Source organism: Monodelphis domestica, chromosome 2, assembly GCF_027887165.1.
Source record: "Monodelphis domestica isolate mMonDom1 chromosome 2, mMonDom1.pri, whole genome shotgun sequence".
NCBI classification, from domain to species: domain Eukaryota; kingdom Metazoa; phylum Chordata; class Mammalia; order Didelphimorphia; family Didelphidae; genus Monodelphis; species Monodelphis domestica.
Window position 1 is genome coordinate 484,457,368 of NC_077228.1, and position 21,888 is coordinate 484,479,255.

The window sequence follows — 21,888 nt, forward strand, 5'->3', positions numbered from 1 at the left end:
TGATTGTTTTAAATTGATTGAATCCAAAAAAAGATCTCTAAGTATAGTTTAAAATCTCTTCATAAAACATTGTTCAAAACAAAGCTATTTCCATGCTTTGCAAACATAACTGTATTTTGTTGATCTAGTTAAAAGAAATTCTACCCTATAAATACTTCTGAATAATAGGGGATTATTTTATCCCTATATTTGTAACTGTAACTATATAATGAAAATAGCTGCATGATGAAGAAACTCAACTTCTTTTCTGCTCTTACGTTCACCCTTCTCAACTTCCAAGATCTTTGATTTCACAAGTATGAGTATTCCCATACAGACCCCAGCCTCCTGTACCTTGGAAAATGAGCTTTGGTTAATTAGAGACCATGGCCCACCCAAAATGCATCACCTGATGCCCAGCCTTCTGATGATGGGCTTCTCTGAACTATCCAGATGACAATAGCAGAATCTGTTATCTGACTTATATATGAGAATTTGTGCTTTGTTGGCATAACCTTTGAGAAATCAGGTCTCCCTGAATTCATCGGGTATTGGAGAAGAGCTTGCATTCATCACTTCAAGCTTCCCAAATATTCCCAGCAGAAAAAAGGAATCCACATTCCCAAACCACCCACAAGAAAAATTTAACATTTCTAAATATCCCCAATAGGAAAATTCACCCAAATTTCTAAAGCTGACAACAAAATTAATGCAATGCATGAAAATCCAGGGTAATGGCAAAAAGAGGATAAGCTGAAGTTACTAGCATGCTACATAGAGACTGGACATCTGTTCTTTTTTGTTCCATCATGTGTAAAAGGGCAATGCTATTTCTATCATAACAAAACTATAACATAAACAGAAACAAACATAAGCAACTAAATTCTATACTAAAAATTTCGAGATGACCAATACAAATGAGTTTTGACATTTGTATGTATATACATTTGTGTGTGTGTTATCCGTTAGATGACATGGTAGACAGGGTACCAGGCCTGGAGTCAGGAAGGCTTGATTTCAAATCCAGCCTCAAACACCTACCAGCCATATGTCCCTGGGCAAGTCCCTCTCCCTCTGTTTTCCTATTTCCTTCTCAATAAAATTAGGGTTGTAATAGCACCTGCCTCTCAGGTGAGTATTAAATGAGCTATTTGTAAAATGCACATAGCACAGTATCTTTAAACACTATATAAATGTTATGTATTATTATTTTAATGTTACTCCTTCAGCATTTCCAGTGTCTTAACGTTAAAATACTTGTGAAGGTCATAAAGCTTTAGAGATAGAAGCAACCTCATGGGTTTTTGAGACTAATCCCCTCATTTTACAGTGAGTCACTAACCAGGGTCACTCAACTGTCTGAGGCAGTATTTGAATTCGGATCTTCTTGACTTTGCTTATGACTTTCTTGTCTTTAAGTGGGAAACAATATTATTGAAAAATGTAATTAATCTTGGGACTGCATACATCTTTTCTTAGTAATTTACCCACTGATGATCTACTGAAAGGTGGGTGAAACAGAGGAGTTGGAGGATTAGGAGGTAAAGGATTAAATAGACTACCATCAGAAATTGGAGTTGTAGTGGCTGTAGATGATGAAGAGGAAGAAAAGACAGTTTCATCTGGCTTCTTCAAGAAATCAGCACGCATTGGGGGACCTATAGTATTTGGAGACAGTTGTGAAAAGTAAGGATCTTCTGCCAAGAAAGTATAAGGATGGGCCCTGTATGTATTAGACACATGAGCCTTTGGATGGGAAGGATTATATACTGGGGCCTTTGGACCACTTAGTAAACGATTCAGTTCCACAGAAGAAATACTTTTTGTCTTTTGAGCCTGTAAGGCAATAGAAGAGTAGGAATGACCTTGATGGGCATCCAGACAAGGAAATGTAGCATTGATTTCACACTCCTTTGGTTGCCTCTCTGGTGGCAATTCAAAGGGAGTTGATTTGGTCCGTGTTAATGGCACCTTTGTATTGAGCTGTCTTTCCATTGCATTTTTTGTTCCAGAGTTGGGATGTGTCCCAGCCAAAATGGTGTTCAAGTCCAAACTTCCATGTTTTTGAAGTGGTTCCCCAACAGGTGGATATAACTTTGTCTCCCATTTCACAAACCTATCTGCATTTTTCTCACAACTGTCATTTAACTCTAAGACTTCTACAGAAATGTCCTGTTTAACTGGATGTGAGATAAGTCCTTGGCTTGGCTGTGGTTCAGGGGCACCACAATCTGATGTTGAAACTTGTACTGTTTCTTCTTGGGCCATATGTTTATTCTGCTGACATTTTAATGAGTCTTCTTCAGTTGGACTATAACAAACAAATAAGTAACAGGTAAGACCACAAAGCATTCTAATGACTGACAAGCATGTATTCCCCTATCCCTCCATAAATGAATTATTCATAGAACTCACCAATCTGATGGAATACAAGAGTAGGGAACACCTTCTAGAGCTGGTGATGGCTTAAGTGGTCCCTTGTTTGCTTGAATCTTTGGAAGAAAGGAAGTAGACAGTAGGTGAAGAAATGTCTTAGACATTTGAGAAGATATATTGGGGAGGATTACCAAAGAAAATCATGTGCAGTAATGGAATTGTTCGTAGATCTACTTTTTCCACTGTTATTCAGAATGCAAGGCAGTAATTCTTTAGGAAAGCTAAAGTGTTTCAAATGATTTATGAAAAAAGTAGATGATCCTCAGAAATTTTGAGGTGTAGGGAGGTTTTTTTTTTGTCCAGACCTTTGAGAAACTCAGTGTGTGTGTGTGTGTGTGTGTGTGTGTGTGTGTGTGCGTGCATGTGCACATGTGCATGCACACATATACTCCCTTCTTAATCTACCTCATAATCTACAATTTTATCTTTTAAGATATAACTTAATCACAAGTGTAAATGTGAATGGGACAAACTTGCCCATAAAATGGAAGTGGACAACAGAGTGCATTAAGAAATACATTTGAGGCAGGGAGACACATAGAGTAAAAGTAAGGTGCTGAAGCAGAATTTATTTTGCTTCAGTTGAAGTAAAAAAAGAAAAAGTAGGAATAGCAAATCATGATCTCAGATAAAGCTAATGCAAAAATAGATCTAATTAAAAGGATAAGGAAGGAACTTGCACCTTGATAAAAGGAACCATAGATAATAAAGTAATATGAATATTAATGGGGAACTTCAACTTTCCCCTCTCAGATCCAGATAAATTGATCCAAAAAATAAATGAAAAAGAAGTGAAGGAAGTAAATGAAATTTTACAAAAGTTAGATTAGATTTAATAGAACTCTGGAGAAAATTGAATAGGTATAGAAAGGAGTATACCATCTTTTCAGCAGTACATGGCACCTACACAAAAAATGACAAGATATTAAGGCATAAAAACTTCACAATCAAATACAGAAATAAATTCATTATTTTCAGATCATAATGTAATAAAAATTATAATAAGAGTTCATAGCAAGACAAATAAAAATTGGAAACAAAATAATCTAATTCTAATAAAAGGGTGAGTCAAAAAATTATAGAAAAAATTTTAAAATTCATTAAAGAGAATAACAATGAGGAGATAACATGTCGAAATTCATGAGATACAGCCAAAACAATACTTGGAGAAATTTTATGTGTCTAAACATATCAATAAAATATGGAAAAAGCAGATCAATGAATTGGGTATGCAACTAAGAAAACTAGAAAGAGAACAAATTAAAAATCCCTAATTAAGTATATGATTTGGAGTTTTGGTTTTAAAAGATTACTTATGAGTAATATTGAAATAGGATTTTAATGATAATATATATAACTAGTATTTGAGAAATAATATATGTATAACACAGTGAAATTGCTTGTCAACTCTGGGAGGGGGGAGTGAAGAAGGGAGGGAGACAACAAGAATCATGTAACCATGGGGGGGAAAAATTTAAACCTACAAAAAAAACTCAATTAAAAACTAATTTGGAAATCCTAAAAAAATCAAAGAGTAAATTAATAAAATTGAAAGTAAGAAGACTGTTGAAGTAATCGGTAGGACTAGGAATTTATTTTATGGGGGAGGGGGAAACAGACACAGAGTACAACATTGGTTAATTTGATTTAAAAAAGGAAAGAAAAAATCAAATTACAAGTATCAAAAGTGAAAAGGATGAATTCACCACCAGTGAAGAAGAAATTAATAATCTAATGATTATTAGAAGCTGTTTTGCCCAATTATATGCCAATCTGACAATCTAAGTCAAAAGGATGAATATTTATAAAAATATAAATTAAATAAATATAAATAAATGCCTAGGTCAACAAAAGAGGAAATAGAATACTTAAATAATACCACTTCAGAAAAAGAAATTGAACAATCCATCAATGAATTCTTTAAGAAAAAATCCCTAGGGATTTTTAAAAGAACAATTAATCTCAATACAAAATAAATTATATGAGAAAACAGGCAAAGAAGGAGTCCTGCAAAATTCTTTTTATGATTTAAATATGGTGCTGACACCTAAACCAGGAAAAGCAAAAACAGAGAAAGAAAATTATAGGCCAATTTAATTAATATACAGAGAGATGCAAATTTTTTAAATAAATACTAGCAATGTGACTACAGTAATATATCACAAGGATCATTCATAATGATCCCTGGAGGAATTTATACCAGGAATGAAGGGCTAGATTAATATTAAGAAAATTATCAGCATAATTGACTGTATTAATGGCCAAACTAACAGAAATCACATGGTTATCTTAATAGATGCAGGAAAAAGCTTCAAAAAAAAAAACAACCACAACAGTCATTTCTATTAAAAACCCTAGAAAGAGTAGGAATAAATTGGCCATTCCTTAAAATAAGTAGTATCTTTCCAAAACCATCAGCAAGTATCATTTACAATGGGTATAAGTTAGAAGCCTTCCCAATAAGATCAAGGGTAAAGCAAGGATGCCCATTATCATCATTATTATTTAATATTGTACTAGAAATACTAGCTGTAGCAATGAGAAGAAAAAAAAATTGAAGGAATCAAAGTAAGCAATGAGGAAACTAACTTTGTAGATGATACAATAGTAGAGTTTGAGAATTCTTGAGAATCAACTAAAAAACTAGTATAACAACTTTAGTAAAGTTGCAGGACACAAAATAAGCCCACAGAAATCATCAGTATTTCTATATATTACCAACAAAGTTAAACAGCAAGAGATAGAAAGAGAAATTCCATTTAAAATAACTAGACAATATAAAATACTTGGACATCTACTTTGCAAGACAAACACAATTACAAAACACTTTTCACACAAATAAAATAAGATCTAATCAATTGGAAAAACATTAATTGATCATGGGTGGGCCAAGCTAATATAATAAAAAAGTATAATTCTACCTGAATTAATTTATTCAGTGCCATGCTAATCAAACTACCAATAAATCATTTTACAGAACTAGAAAAAAGGTAACAAAATTCATCTGGAGGAATAAAAGGTCAAGAATACCAAGGAAATTAATGCAGAAAAAAATGTGAAGGAAGGTGACCTAGCAATAACAGATCTCAAATTGTACTATAAAGTAATAACCATCAGTGCACTCTGTTGCTGGCTAAGAAATAGAAATATAATGTTTCTGATTCTCCCACTCTTTCAAATCACATTGTCTATACCTTTTTTGTACACATTTGTACTTATTCACACACACACACACATATATATACATATATATATATTTATATATGTTATAGTTGTTTTTGAGTGCCCTTGCTATCTTTTCCATTAGAAGGTAAGCTCTTTGCAAATGGAGATTGTTTCATTCTTTTTACTTGTTTGTCCAGTGCCTGCCACAGTGTCGTCACATAGCAAGTGCTTAATACTTGTTGGGGACAACTAAGTGGTTCATTGGATAGAGATCCAATGCAATGCCTAAAGACAAGAAGTTATGGATTCAAATCTGCCCTCAGATGCTGGGAGCCATCAGGTCACGATGTCTTGACAAAGTCACTTGTGGTAGCTAAGGAGGCCAGAAAGTGGCCCTTGGCAAGAAGTGACTGCCCACTCTATCCCCTTTGCATAACCTCTCTCATTAACATCCCTTACCTAAGGAATTGACATGATTATTATTCCCCCTAGTTTCAGAAAGAATAATGCAAGAGCAAAATACCTGTACTCTATTTCTCTAAAACATCACCAAAAGATCAGACCCTCAAACCTAATCCCAAAAGACTACCATGGGTTAACTTTTACTTAGGTACATAACTCCCAGTAAAACCATAACTACAAGCCAAACCCAGAACTTTCCCACTTACTTATTCTCATGAAGCCAGCATACAAATCAATCATAAAGGCCCATACAAAATGTTCAGGTACACCAAGCTTCATCATGCCTCAGTGACTTGATTCTTCCCCTTGAGAAACTCCCTAGTAAACCCTAAAAACTGATCAGTCTAATATTAAATCTGAATTATGTTCCTATTACCTCTCAACCTCAATATTGTTGAATTGTCTTTAAGAACTTCTGATTGATTATTTCTTTTTATTAAAAGTAATAAGTAAATTTCCTTGATTGTTTGTAAGCCCAAAATTCCTCACAGGGTAATGAGAAAATTAAGCCACCTGTGACAAAATCATTTATCTTGCATGAAATCTTTATTCTGTCAAGAATCTGTAATCATAATACAAGAATATAGAATGTTAATTAAGTGATTTGTTAAAGGTTAATGTATCACTTTTCCAATTATCTCCTTTTAGACATGTGTGTTAGGTAATGTATCTCTGTGCCAAGAAAATGGGTATAAAAATAAATACCAAACCTGGGGATGGCGGAGCAGCTATCAGATGCAAAGCATGCCCATGGCCATAAATATACAGCTGCCTTCTGTTTGTTATTTTCTTGACTGATCATTCACCATCTGTAAGGAACCCCTGGAGTCGCGAGTGAGGCTGGACCTTGCCTGTGGCACTCAGATACTTCCTAGCTGTGTAACCCTAGACAAGTCACAACCACAGTTGCCTACCTTATACACTCTTATGCCTTGGAACCAATGCTTAGTACTGATTCTAAGAAGTTATGGGTTAAAAAAAAAATCCTGTTGATCAATTTATGAAAAAATCTTTTTCAATGTTTTCTACATGCCAGGTGCTTTGTCAATTACCAGGGCTACAAATACCAAGGGGGGAAAAAAAAAATATATATATATATATCGTAGACAAATTGCCAATCTCCACTGATAGAGTAATTCTCCACCCTCAGTTTTCCCCAAACCAATAAAATCATGGGTCCTGACCAAAAAAAAAAAATGCCTATATTAGTAAAATAGAGTAGAACCCTCTGGCTAGCTCATCATTTTCCTTATCTTCTTCCTGTACCTTAAACACAAACATCCCTCCAAGTTCTTTGCTCAGCCTTCTTCCCTTCCCAATACATTTCTCCCTTAGTGATCTCATCAGTTATCATCATTCTAGCTGTCATCCCTCTGCGGATGACTCCTAGACTAATGACAGCTCCCTATAGTGTAACACCATCTCTTACCACACTGTTGGCTACCTGTGCTTCAATTAGCCACTGACACTCAGAACCCATTATGTCCAAGAGTGGACTCACCACTTGCCCTCTCATCTCTACTCCTCTTATATTCTATTCATAGCAATGGCAACAACATCCACCTCGGCATCCAAGCTCACAACCTTAAACTCATCTTTAATTCCTCTCTGTTTTCCCCCAAACACATCCAGTCAGTGGCCAGCTCTTACCAAATTCTATTTCCCTGATATCACATTCATCCCCTCCTTCAAGTGCCACTTGCTACCACTCACATTCAGGCCATCATCTTTTCTTGTCTTGTCTCCCAAATGGTCTCCCTCTTTCTAGTCTATACACTCTCCATTCTAGCATCATATTGCTGCCTGAGTAAACCTCCTGAGGTTCCTCTTCTACAGTGTCATTTTTCTTCTTAAAAATTGCAGTGACTTCTACTCCTGGCATTCAAGGACCTTCACACTCTTCTCCCACATCTACTATCCCACTTTTCTTCACATTAGTCCTCTTTTGTGTAGCCTATATTCCATACAAAGTGGATTTTCTCATTCGGCTCTCTCCTCCCTTAATACTTTTGTTCATGTAATTTCTCCTTTGCTCAGAGTGGACTCATCTCCATCTCCAACTATTAAAGGCCATCCCTTCTTTAAAGCTTCGAAGCAGACCTAGTTACTACCTCTTAAATAAAACCTTCCCTAACTCCTGACATCTTCCGCCTAGCTGAATGTAATCTCTTCTCAGAGCTCTCAGAGTACTCTGACTGAACTTCCCACATGCGTGTATCTTACCCTTGTGCTACAGTATATCTACCTTTCCCTCAATTAAGATACTGAAAAGCAGGATCTGTGATGGCTCCATCTTTATATCACCAGCACTTGGCAGTGCTTTGCACTTATAGGTACTTAATTTATGTTGAATTGTTGAACTGAATTATCATGTTGGGTGTGATTATGTAGTGTAGGGTAGCTGAGGTCCACTTCACAACTGCAAAGCATAACAACCGCATCAAATAAAACTCTGATAACTATGTACATTTAGACTATAAACTAAATACTAGTCTTGTTTCTCAAAAAAGAAAAAAACATTTAAATTTTTGACTCGGTGGCTTTAATCAACCAATAAATTTTTATTACATACCAGTTCTGTGCCAAGAACTATGCTAGGTCCTGGGTATACAAGTACAAAGAATGACAATTTGTATTTTGAAGGAACTTATAATGGCAGTATAACAAGTATATGAATGTGTACAGCATAAATATGAAGTGAATATATAAAAGGTACCTAAATATAAGATAATTTGGGTATTAGTGTGATGTGATGCCCTTTTCTTTTGTCCCTTCATTCTAATTACCTCAATCTCCCCAAGGATAACACTATCCTTGCATCTTTGTTCATGATGCTTCTCTCTCTACCCCACTTCTCCCTTCAAATCCCATTTCTATCAAGCAGCTTCCATGCCTTCTATAGTATACACAGATTTCTCCCTTCTCTGACTTCTGCTGGCTTCAATTATCTTATATGTTGTCTTCCCTGTAAGCCCCCTGAGAGCAGAGATTATATCTTTAACTTCTGTTGTACTCTTTGGGCATTCACTAAACATAAAATAGTTAATTATCACTACTGTTTTAATTTTTAATAAAAATTATTTTTTATTCTTAATAAAAAGTACTCTTATTGAACTCTGAATTAAAAAGGAAAAGCTAAGTGATTGCACATACCCTAAGGATAGACTCAGTAGTCAGATCTTTTTTAAAAGTTTGGTACAACATCTAGCACTGAGTGAATAATAACAATAACAATAACAATAAAATAATAAATGGAGTAGGCAGCATAATGCATTGTAGTATAGTGGAGAGAAAAATGGGTCCCAGTTCTTAGCAGAGTGCCTGACACATATTATGCACTTAATATATGCTTGTTGACTAACTAGAGTCAAAACTTGGTTTTAAATTCTGGCTCTACTACTTCCTGTATGACCTTGGGCCAGTCATTTGGATAATAAATCCATTAACAAATATTTATTAAGCACTTACAATGTGCCAAGATTTGTGCTAAGTCCTGAGAATTCAAAGAAAAAAATTAAAAACACTATACTCTTGCTCTCAATGAACTTGTATTCTATTAGGGGAGACGAAATACAAATAGCTACATGCATAAAAAATGTAGTAGACTTATTCTCTTTTGTTACAGAAGACAAGGCTAAGACAAAACAGCGGAAATTACTACAAGTATAAACTGGAAAATATGATTTTTTAAAAATGAGAGAATTTGGGACACTAATGCATTGTTGGTGGAGTTATGAACTGATCCAGCCATTCTGGAGGACAATTTGGAACTACATCCACAAGACATAAAATTGAGCATACCTTTTGATCAGTAATACCACTGCTGGGTCTTCTGTACCCCAAAGAGATAATAAAAAGGCAAAGGACCTCTTTATACAAAAATATTTTTGTAGCAGCTCTTTTTGTGGTGGTAAAGATTTGGAAATTGGGGGGGGGTCTACCAGTTGGGGAATTGCTGAAGAAATTGTTATATGTTGATGATGGAATACTATTGTGCTATAAGAAACAATGAGCAGGATAATTTCAGAAAAACCTGGAAAGATCTACATGAACGGATGCAGAGCAAAATAAACAGAACTGAGAGAACATTATACACAATAACAGCAATATCATGGGATATTCAACTGTGAAAACTTGGCTACTCCTAGCAATGAAGGACTTATGATAGGGAATGCCATCCACCTCCAGAGAAAGAACTGCTGGATGAATGTGGATCAAAGTATACTATCTTCCACATCAGTGTATTTATGAATTTATTTTGGAGTTTGATTTTTTGTATGAATATGCTCTTACAATGACCAATATGGAACTCTGCTTTTTGCATTATAATACATGTATGGCCCAGATCAAATTGCTTACCATCTCTAAACTGGAGGAGGGAAGGAAGAGAAGGAGATGGTTTGGATCTTATAATTTTGAAAAGCCTGTGTTGAAAATGATTACATGTAATTGAGAAAATAAAATATCGTTGAATTATAAACGAGACAATTCAATATTGAAGTTTAGGAATGTATGCATAATTAAAACACTGGTGGAGCTATGAATCGATTCAACCATTCTGTAAAACAGTTTGTAATTATATAGGAAAAGACACTATCTAATTGGTTATATACCCCCAAGAAGGTAAATGACAGAAAGAAAGCTCATCCTTTATGTGACAGAATATTAATAGTATTATTTGTGGCAGAAAAAATCTGGAAACAAAAAAGGAACCCAGTGATTGAGGAATGGCTGAATAAACCATAAACCACTAGAATAAAATATTATTGTGCTTTTTTAGAAAGAACATAAGAAAAATTCAGGCAAAATTAAAAAGATACGAACTATTGAAGGGAGAAATAAACAGAACATAAATGAAAAAAAAAGCAAAATAAATCAGAACTTACATCCATGCCAAAAAAAAAACAAAAAACACTCCAGTGTTTGAATGATGAGGAGAGTCTAGGAGTAGAGAATAATGGTCTATCACTGTCACACACTGGCAGGTTCAATTTTGTTTATTTGGTATAGGATAGAATTTGGTGGGTAGATAATTTGAAGTGACAGCATTGCTTTAAACAAATGAATCATTTATGTATTTTGTCAATTACTGGGAAGCAGATTTTGATCCAATATAAGGAAGCTTTCTAATATTGAAAGTTGGCTAGTATAGACTAATGGGCTTGTCCAAATTAAGTACCTCATCCCTGGAGATATTTGAGTGCAGGCTTAGTGATCACAAGAGAGACATTTTCTAGGGATAGTATTCCTTATAAAATTTATCTCCCAGAGATCTATGACAATAGTGTCAAATATTGCTACCTGAATAGCTCTTCACAATAAGATAGTCATTTGTGCGATTGCAAAAGTAGAAGGCAGATGTGGACTCTTGTTAGGCTACAATTAGATGTATTTAGAATTGGTTGAATGGCCACACTCAAAGAGTAGTCACTGATAGTTCAATATTCATGTGGTAGGATATCTGCAATGGCATGGGCCAGGAATCTGGGCTTGATCTTATGCAGTTTGCCAATTTCAATAGTGATCTGGATAAAGGTAAAGGTGACATGACATGGCCACTGCGTAGGTGGCAGTGAGTGGGCATGGCAGAGGGAGCACTGGACTGACAGTCGGGAAGACCTGATTTCAAAGCATGGCTCAGAAACTTACTAGCCACATGACCTGGGCAAATAACTTCTCTCTGCCTCAGTTTGCTCAAATATAAGATGAAAATTACAATAATAACACTTACCTCTGAGGGTAGTAAGGAGAATAAAATGAAAGAATATTTATAATACACTTTGCAGACTTTAAAGCACTATATAAATATGAGCTTATCATTATTATTGCTATTGCTATGGCACAAAGCTAACACATTGGATGACAGACAGAATCCAGAAAATACCTTGTCAGTTAAGAGAGTTGAATTAAATCTAAAAATATAAATTTCAACAGAAATGTAAAGTCTTACGCTTGGATTCAAAAAATCAAATTCATAAATACAGGCTAGAGGAAACATGATTAGCACTAGAAAAAAAATCCAAGTGTATTTTGTGAATTACAAATTCTGTATGAGTTAGTAAAGCAATGAGATAGCCAGAAAAAAAGCTTATAAAAACTTGGGCTACATCAAGAAGTAAGGGTTCCTTCCAAGCCCACCCTAGTCATGCCTAGTCTGGAGTATTCTGTTCTGTTCTGGGTACCACAGTTTAAGGAAGGCATTCATGAAGGATGAGGAAGGCCCTTGAGTACTTGTAGCATAAACATCAGCTGAAGGAGCTAGGGGAATGGATTTAACGTTATTAAAGGATTATCATACGGAAGGGTCAAGCTAACAAACATTTAGCAGGTGTCTAAGTGCTGGGGATACAAAGAAAGGCAGAAGATAATCTGTTCTCAAGACCCTCCTAGTCCAATCAGAAAGACAAAATGCAAGTAATTGGGTGCTAATAAGAGATATGCAGTACAGACTAGAGAATCTCAAAAGGAAGGAGGCCTGGGAAAGGTTTCTTTCAGAAGGTGGGATTTTTAGCTGAGTCTTGAAGGAAGGCAGGAGGCAGAGATGAGGAGGGAGAGCATCCCAGACATGAGAGACAGACAATGAAAATGCAAGAAGCTCAGACATCACCAGCATCACTAGATCCCAGAAAACATAGAGGGAAATGAAGTGTAGGAAGGCAAGGAAGGGGTCTAGGCTGTAAAAGGCTTTAAAAGGCAAATAGAGGGTTTTCAATTTGATCTTGGAGGCCATAAGGGACCACTGGGGTCTACTGAAAGCAGGCTTGTGCTTTAGGAAGATAACTTTGACAGCTAAGTGGAAGATGGACTGGGATGGGAAAAGACTTGAGGCAGTTAAACCAATCAGGTTTTATTCTCTTTGGCCCTAGAGGACAAAATTGGAGATAATGGGTGGAAGTTGTAAAGAAGGAAATTTAAGCTTAATTTCAGGAAAAATTTCCTTAACAATTTGAGCTCTCCAGAAGTAGGGTGGACTGCCTAAAGGTGGTGAGTTTCCTCTCACAGAAATCTTCAAGCAAAGATGGGTCCACCACCTGTTAGTATATTATAGTGGAAATGTGTGGTATGTATTAGACTTGATGTTCACTCCAGTTTCTTCCAACCCTCAAAACAAAACTTGTGATTCCATTGAAGGACCTATATTGTTTTTAATTCACTTTGCAGTGTAATTTAATTTTTAAAATATCAAAAGAAATCTGACATTTTGAACATATCTGTGACCTCTCTGTTTTGGGGAGGAGTGATTTAATCTTTTTTATATATTTTATTTTATTTTTAAATTTAATTTTGTTCATTTTATTTTTTACTTATTGTTCATTTTTAAATGAATAATCTTACAAAACCAAAACCCCAAAACATAAATGCAAATAACAATTGAAAAATTGTATGCTTTCATCTACATTCTGCCTCTACCAGTTCTTTCTCTGAAGGTGCTTTCTTTGTCCTAAGTTCCTCAAAATTGAGGGACCTATATTTTTTAAATAAAATAAAACTAACCTCTTGAAAAGGACATGTTTAACAACAGTGTGGGTATAAATAGAGAGAAAATAAATCTGATTTTTTCATAAAAACAAATTAGTTTACATTTTAATTAGTTAAGGAAGTAGTATTCCATTGATAATCCTATAATATTTATAAAGGAACATAATAAATTACAAATAAATTTTAATATGATTGTTAACCTGTCTCGGCCTTATTTCCTTATCTGTAAAACTAGAAGGTTGGACAAGATGGCCTGAACAATCCCTTCCAACTTGGTTTTGTGATTCTACACTAAGCCATTATATCAATCTGAGCAAGCTAAGTGATGTAATAAACTTGGCATCATTTTCTTACTATCTTAAATCATCAGGACAGTTTTTATGATTTATATTCTTCAGCTAAAAATTGATTTAAAAAAACTTTCCAAACATCAGTCAGGCATTTGCAGTGATGATAAGGCAAGGGCAGTAGCTACAAAACCACATCCGGCCTCAATTGCTTCTGTGCTCTGAATGAGTCTGACCTCTAACTTGTACCTCATCCATTCAGCTATCTGAAGTACAAGATAACAATTCATTTTTGCTCCTCCACCAAGGCAAGCTTATTGTGTTTAGCTGAAAATCATAATTCTTATTTAACATCAAAAATATTTTTTCTGGTATAAAAACATCTTTCCATGGAATTCTTCATTGAGTGGCTAGGGCCAGTGCCAGCTAGGTGGTTCAGTGGATAGAAAGCCAGACCTAGAGACAGGAGGTCCTGGGTTCCAATCTGGCCTCAGATACTTTCTAGCTATGTGACCCTGGGGAAGTCACTTAATCCTAATTGCCTAACCCTTATTGTTCTTCTGCCTTGGAACTAATACTTAGGATGGATTCTAAGACAGAACGTAAAGGTTTTTATAAAAATAATCTTTTTAAAAAGAGTGGCTCCAGGAGCAGCTAGGTAGCACAGGGGATAGAGCATCAGGATTGGAGTCCAGAGGTCCTGGGTTTCCATCTGGTCCTCAGATACTTCTTAGCTGCGTGACCCTGGTCAAGTCAGCCCTTGTTGCTCTTCTGTCTTAGATTTGATACCAAAACAGAAGGTAAGGGAGGGAGAAAGAAAGAAAGAAAGAAAGAAAGAAAGAAAGAAAGAAAGAAAGAAAGAAAGAAAGAAAGAAAGAAAGAAAGAAAGAAAGAAAGAAAGAAAGAAAGAAAGAAAGAAAGAGAGAGAAAAAGAAAGAGAGAGAGAGAGAGAAAGAAAGAAAGAAAGAAAGAAAGAAAGAAAGAAAGAAAGAAAGAAAGAAAGAAAGAAAGAAAGAAAGAAAGAAAGAAAGAAAGAAAGAAAGAAAGAAAGAAAGAAAGAAAGAAAGAAAGAAAGAAAGAAAGAAAGAAAGAAAGAAAGAAAGAAAGAAAGAAAGAAAGAAAGAAAGAAAGAAAGAAAGAAAGAAAGCAAGCTCTGGATATAGTCTGAGATCCTTGTCCAGAAGACAAATCCGAACACCCAGTGCACTAGAAATATTTGAGTCCTACCTCTGAAGCTGTGGAGCCACGGGGATCTGTGAGAACTTCCACCTGTCTCTTAAACAGTTCTAATACGGCATTGTAGACCAGCTCATACTGCTCCTAAAGAACAACACAAACCAACCATCCAAAAATGAGACAAAGCCATGCAGGGTGGATCTGGGCAGGAGCCACATGGTATAGGAAAAGCCAGGAGCTGGGGTCAGGAAACCTAAGTTCAAATCCTGCCCGTGGCCCGCAGGAGCTGTGCAATCATGGGCACAGCATCGAACCTCTCCAAGCTTTGTTTTTCTGACCTATAAAATAATAATAATATTGCTAATACTCACATTACAGGGTTGTTGGGGGGCTCAAATGAGAGTGGGCATGTCAAATGGTTTGTGAACCTTAAAATACTATATGAATTTCACTTAGTATGAAGGAAAAATTTGACCATGGAAATAGAGAACACAAGAGGTTTCAGTGCATCAAATCCCATCACAGAAAATTCTAAGGGACTGCCTCGCTTCTTGTAAGTAATATTAACCATTTGGGAACCGGGGGGGAGGGGGGAACACTGAATTTTGATGTCAGAAGTCTTCAGGAGGCTGATTCCTTGCTCTGCTATTTCTGTGAATGTGAGTGAATTATTCAACCTCCTTCATTTGTCTTGTTTATAAAAGGAAGAGGTTGAACCAGTGATTCCTGAAATCTCTTCCATTTCTAGAGCCTATGATTCTATTTGCATTTTTCATACTTTGGAGTTTTCAAAGCATTTTTAACTAATCATCTCATTTGATCCTCTCAACAACCCTATGAGGAAACACCTACTAGGTGCCAGGCTAAATGCCAAGTCAATAAGAAAAGCTATTGTTGTTAGTGTATACATTTATACCCATTTTACAGATCTTTAAGGAACAGCTTTAGAAACAGCCAACAGGTAGTTTTAGATGTGTCCTTTGCATGTGGAGGTCAGATCCTCTTTTAATTTGAATGATCTTGTTTAGGGATTTTCCCCTTAGTCTTACTTTATATGGTCTTAATCAAATCAAATGCAAACTTTCCCTAAAGCAGCTATCAAATATAGTTGACACTAGGTAGGAGTTCACTGCAGTAGCAGCTCAGGGATTGGCATCTCATTCATTTGCAACCAAAGTTTCTTTACTTTCATTAAGAGGAAAGGAAAAAGCAACAGGAAGTTTAAACATCAATTAGGCTTCACTTCCTGGGTGGAAGAAATGAAAAAAATGAATGCCTCAATTCATGGCTCTTTCATGATGCCACCATCTAGGTTTAATTCCAAAATGCTTTAGCCGTCTTGTAATTGTCTGGATAAAGAAAGCATTCGGAGCTGCTCTCCTTTGGATGCTTCTCTTTAAAAGTGCATTTATAAAAATGTGATAAAATGAAAAAAACGTTTATGCAGCATTTTAGGCGGGAGACATGATGAGACCATTCTATTTGCATGGAGTGACTCTTCCTTTAAACCTGATAATAACAGAGCCCTCTCCGTGTATTCATTTGTGAAAAACGTTCCTACTTCACAGGAAAAAGAAAGAAAATGCCCCCACCCGGCGCAAGGAAAGTGTGGGTTGTTTCCACAGCCTCTTCGTGGCAAAATGCCAGCCTCTCTCAGTGGGTGGCCAGTTGACATTTGCTTTGCACTAGCTGTTTCTTCTCCTTTGACCTGACTCATTTTACCAAGTTGTTTATAATCTCCAGGCTAAAAATATTTGTTTTGCCGCCATCCAAACAGAGGAACAAACTGCAAACCCCTGTGCCAGGCTCCGAGTTGACTGCCGCCTTGCGGCCTGCTGGTCACCCTGAGATCGTGAACTAAGAGTCGTCTGTAAGCGGGAGCAGACGCTGCCCGGCCAGAAAGTCCTTAAAAAGGCCTCGCAGAGACCGTCTGGGGTCTGAGGACACACCTCGGATCGGAAGCCGGGCCACAGCCAATCCAGGCTCTGCCCAGGAAACAGCCCATGGCCGGGCTACGTGAGCCGGGGACCCGAAGCAGCCCAAGGCAGAGCCAGACAGGCCGCACTGTGAGAGGCGCCACGGACCTCCCTGGCACGCCCTGCCTGAGCCTCCTGGTTCATGCCCAAGTGGACGGATGTGCCCATTCGGGCCCGCCTCTTTGTCAGGACATTTGAGCCCAATGTCCATCTTGGAGATGAGAGCTCGAAGAAAAAGGAGACTCAGTCACCCAGGAAAGGGAAACCCCAAATCTTTGCTGTCCTCCTCTCTGTCTGTCTGTCTATCTCTCAGTCTCTCTGTCTCTCTCTGCCTGTCTGTCTGTCTGTCTCTTGGTCTCTCTGTCTGCCTGTGTCTCTCTATCTCTTGGTCTCTCTGTCTCTCAGTCTCTCTGTCTCTCTCTCTTTCTCTCTGTCTTTCTCTCTCTGACTTTCCATCTCTCTCTCCTCTCTGTCTCTCTATCTGTCTTTCTCTCTCTGTCTCTGTCTGTCTGTCTATCTCTCAATCTCTCTGCCTGTCTGTCTGTCTGTCTCTTGGTCTCTCTGTCTGCCTGTGTCTCTCTATCTCTTGGTCTCTCTGTCTCTCAGTCTCTCTGTCTCTCTCTCTTTCTCTCTGTCTTTCTCTCTCTGACTTTCTATCTCTCTCTCCTCTCTGTCTCTCTGTCTCTGTCTGCCTGTCTGTCTCTCCCTCATCTTTACTTTCTGTTCTAGAATCAACACCACATATCAGTTCCAAGGCAGAAGAATGGTAAGAGGGAGGCTGTTGGGTTAAGTGACCTGCCCAGGGTCACCCTGCTAGGACAGGTCAAGGCCACCTTGGATCGCAGGACCTCCTGACCCCAAGCCTGGCACTCTACCTGCTGAGCCAATTGGCTGACAGTGAATCTGTTGCCATGACTTCCAGGACCTAAAAGCAGATGCTTAATAAATGGCTGTTGATTGTCTGATTCTTGATGAATCTCCTCCCATCACTCCCAACGCTGGTGCAGCTGGCGGTCACAGCTAACTATCAAAGGGCATCTCGGATGGTAACAGCCTCACTGGTCAAGTCGTTCCCAGACTGTGCTTCAGGCCACTGCTGGGATGGCTAACGAGAAAGCTCTTTAGAGTGGTGCTTCTAACCTCTGGCACAGGGAAGAAGGAAAGGAGACTCACCCAGAGGCAGCTGGGAGCACCACAGGCCTGGAGTCAAGAGCTAGTGCTTCAGATCTGACTTCAGACACTGAAACCTAGCTGTGTGACCCTGGGCAAGTCACTTAACCCCAGTTGCCTAGCCTTTGTTGCTCTTCTGTCTTGGAATAGCTACTTCAGACACTGCCTCGTTGTATGATCCTGGGCAATTCTCTTAACTCCAATTGCCCAGTCTTTCTGGCTCTTCAATTTTAGAGCTAATACTAGTACAGAAAGGTAAGGATTTAAAAAGAAGAAGAATTGCTACTAAGAAAGGAAGGAAGACTCTAAAAATGATTCATTTTCTAAAGGAATAAATTTAAATTTTTAGAAACAAAAAAATTCATACCTGAGTTTGCACTAAGGATGGCCTCTGTGTTCGCATGTCCTGAATTAAACTAAAAATATTGAAGTTCACAGGAATTATCTGTTAAAAGAAAAGAATAAAATCTTATTGCTTTTGACTAAATCATTGTTAATAAATTGTTCCCTTGTACCCATTTTCTTGTTTTCAAAAAAAAATGATTGCTATCATCACTGATATGTCTCCGTGACACATGAAGGAAAGTGGATAGGAGAGGAAGAGAAGGGAAAGGACGGAAAATAAAAGAAATACAGAGGTTGATGCTTTTGAAGGTTTAGAATCCAACCTAGGAGTACATCTAGAAAACTCTTCTAAAGGAATTTTACATGATTTTTAATTCCCTGGTTTTTTGGGAGAGATTAAATACCTGAAACTAAAGACATGATTAGAGGAAATGTGCTGCAGGTAGGCATGGGAATTCCTGTGGCATACAGAAGAATTTAGAATTCTATAGAGCAAAGTATATTTTATTAGGTTTTACTGCTAATTTTTTTGGGGGAAACCATAGTGATCTAAGTGTCTGGACCCAAGCTTTTCCGAAAGTATCTTTCAGACAATTAAATGGTGCAATAGAGTACTTGACCTAGAATCAGAAAGACTCCTCTTCTTGAGTTCAGATGTAGCGAGCTATATGATTCTGGGCAAATCACAGAACTCTCTTTGCCTCAGTTTCCTCATCTTGTATTATGAGCTAGAGAAAGAAATGGCAAACCTCTTCAGTATCTTTGCCAGGAAAACCTCAAATGGGGTCACAAAGAATTCTACAAAAGTGAAAAACAACTAAAAATTATCTACATCAATCCTCTTCTAAAATTCCCTCTAAAGTATTAAAAGATATAGTATATATCATTTGATATATCAAATGATATGTACATATAGTATCCAAAAAAGTATATATCTAATGATATGCCTATATAGTATCAAAAATATAACAATTTTTCATTGCAAAAGTAAGTTTAATTTCTGCTGTATTACTCCCAAACTTCTTACGTCTAGAATAAACCATAACCTCAATATCTTGTGGGTTTGCATTTTTAGGCTCCATCAATATATTTCACAGAAATGTTCTATAACCAAATTCATTTGGGGAACATTGGAATAATAATAAGATACGGCATAACCTATGGTAGTTCCAGTCAAGGATCAGTGTAGAGCAGACGCAGCTGGGAAAATAGCTTACGTACTGGAATGCAGGAAGAAAAAATGAAATGTAAATTCAGAAAAGCCCGAGCTGTTTGGCAGAATGAAGCAATTCCTAAGTATCTCTGTTCCTGGGCAGGCAAATGGGAAGTGCCTGCTGAGAGGGACTCACCCCATCTTTCAGTAGTTTCCATGTATAATCAACAGCACACAGAACACCAGTCCTCCCACAGCCAGCACTGAAATGAAAGATCAGAGTGTTAAGGAGAACGTGTCATCTGCAGACATTTGGGAAATTTCATAAGCAGTGCTTGACCAGAAAAGTATGTGGAAGCCACAAAGCTCGCCATACGTGGAATACTTCCCAGAGTGCATTTGCCAGCTGCCAAATGCTATTCTCCTAGATGAGCTGAACCTCATCCCCTATCCTGGATGGAATCTCCTAGTAATCATCACTAAGTGATTTATCAGAAAAAAATAAAACTCCAGATTCATGTTATTTTTGAAGGTGGCGTATTGTTGTGTCCTGTGCATTCTGCCACAGACTCAAATCTGAATCTGATCTTCCATCGTGGTGTGAAGGTGACCCTGAGATCTTAAAGACTTTGCCAACAGAATGTGGGCTTTGACAAGTCCCTGCCAATCTGGAAAAGCTTCAACTGTGAATCTGGAAACAGACCTCATGTCTTTTATTGCAAGGACAAGCTAACTAAATGCAGAGAGGCTGACCACCAGAAGGCTGACCACCAGGGGTTGAATGTTTTTGGCCAGAGTAATTCTAACCCTAACTCTCAGCTACTAAGGCACTGGGTTTCAGGGGAGGGGAGTGAGAGGGTGGAAGTAGGGCTGTTATTTGCATCAATGGAGCAAGTAACTTCTAGATGAAATCACAGATATGTTTAGAATAGTGAAGTTGGAAAAATACTGACCCCAACGTTTCTCCTTCATTGACTAATTTTTTTAAGCTTCATTACTCACCGACCAACTGGGAGAAGTAAGGTTTGGACCGCTCTGAATGCTAGGAAAAACTAATGAGGCTTCAATTATAGGAGAAGCTGGGATCTATGGTTTGTTCTAAAAGAAAGTCCCATCCCCTCCCAGGGAGCACCATACCTGCAGTGAATACAGATAGGAACACTGTCATCCTCTTGGTAACACCGGACCTCCCAAATGAGCTCAAGGATAGGATCTAAAGATGAGGGCACATCATGATCTGGCCAGTTCTTGTAATGAAACTGATAGATGGTTCGAGTCTCCTGTAGGAGAATGGTCAGAATAAAATAAGAAAGGGAGTTCCAACTAGGAAACTGGGAAGTGACTGCCACGAAAACCTTCCACAAAGAAGAATCTACTTGATTTTTTTATACCCTTTGCTATCAATGAATTTTCTTCTGAGTCTAACCATCCATTCTCAAGTCATCCAGGCAGACTATACCAATAATCTGCTATCACTTGTTGTGCCAGGCAATATTCAGTATGGAATCAACCCTGATATAAACTGATTGGGCTAGGTCCAGACACACAGAAAGAGGAGGTGGGGGCATGTTGACAGAAGCAGCCCAAATGGCTGACTATTGAATCCATTGGTATAGCCATAGATACTAAAGGAATGCTACCAACTCTGCCATTTTCCCCTATTGAACTGACTCCAGATGGATGAATCTAAGGGACGTGGACTCTGTCAGATTGATCTCCCTTTGCCTTCCTGAGTAGGATACCCTTCATCAGGATCAGCTCAGTCCACTCAGAATTAGCCTTAAATTCTGGATGGAGTTGATTTCCTGGAATGTGATCATGTGTGGCTTTGAAGGCCCAGAGATGACATCCAGGAAAGCCAAGTGCATTCCTGGCACCTTTTGACATTCTCTTATAAATAAACCCCCTTGTTAGGGTAAAGGGGCAGACAGCTGTCTTAATAGTCCTTGAAATTCCCTAACAAATTGCCATCATCACTATTAAGGAAGAGAAAGGAAGATGTTTCATACTTACATTATTCAGCTTGGCTTTTAGTGTCCTAATAACATAATCTGATTTCTTGTTTTCAGATTCCTAAGGAAAATATGTTAGGGAGGAAGATCAGTAAGATTTGCAGACGAGTTATTCTACATAATAACATAGGGCACTAGAATCTTTGTCCTCTATGATGGGAAGATCTGATATACTCACACAGGAGATGGAGAAGGGACCACACTGTAGAACAGTCTCTCCTGGCTCGGCCCAATATCGCTCACATTTT

The 21,888-nt window shown here is 37.6% G+C and overlaps 1 protein-coding gene across 2 annotated transcripts in view; it reads right to left on the reverse strand.

The window, feature by feature from the left end:
* The window catches only part of PTPN22 (protein tyrosine phosphatase non-receptor type 22), a 79,143-nt gene that overhangs the window by 29,648 nt on the left and 27,607 nt on the right, over positions 1-21,888 (reverse strand). For both annotated transcript variants that reach the window (XM_016429093.2, XM_016429094.2), the window contains exons 6-13: positions 21,819-21,888; positions 21,642-21,701; positions 20,766-20,908; positions 19,825-19,891; positions 18,498-18,575; positions 15,036-15,128; positions 2,395-2,471; positions 1,542-2,290 (exon numbers count right to left, since the gene is read on the reverse strand). The exon at positions 21,819-21,888 is cut by the window's right edge and continues 2 nt beyond it. In XM_016429093.2, coding sequence (XP_016284579.1) covers positions 1,542-2,290; positions 2,395-2,471; positions 15,036-15,128; positions 18,498-18,575; positions 19,825-19,891; positions 20,766-20,908; positions 21,642-21,701; positions 21,819-21,888 — 1,337 coding nt within the window. The remainder of the gene's footprint in view (positions 1-1,541; positions 2,291-2,394; positions 2,472-15,035; positions 15,129-18,497; positions 18,576-19,824; positions 19,892-20,765; positions 20,909-21,641; positions 21,702-21,818) is intronic.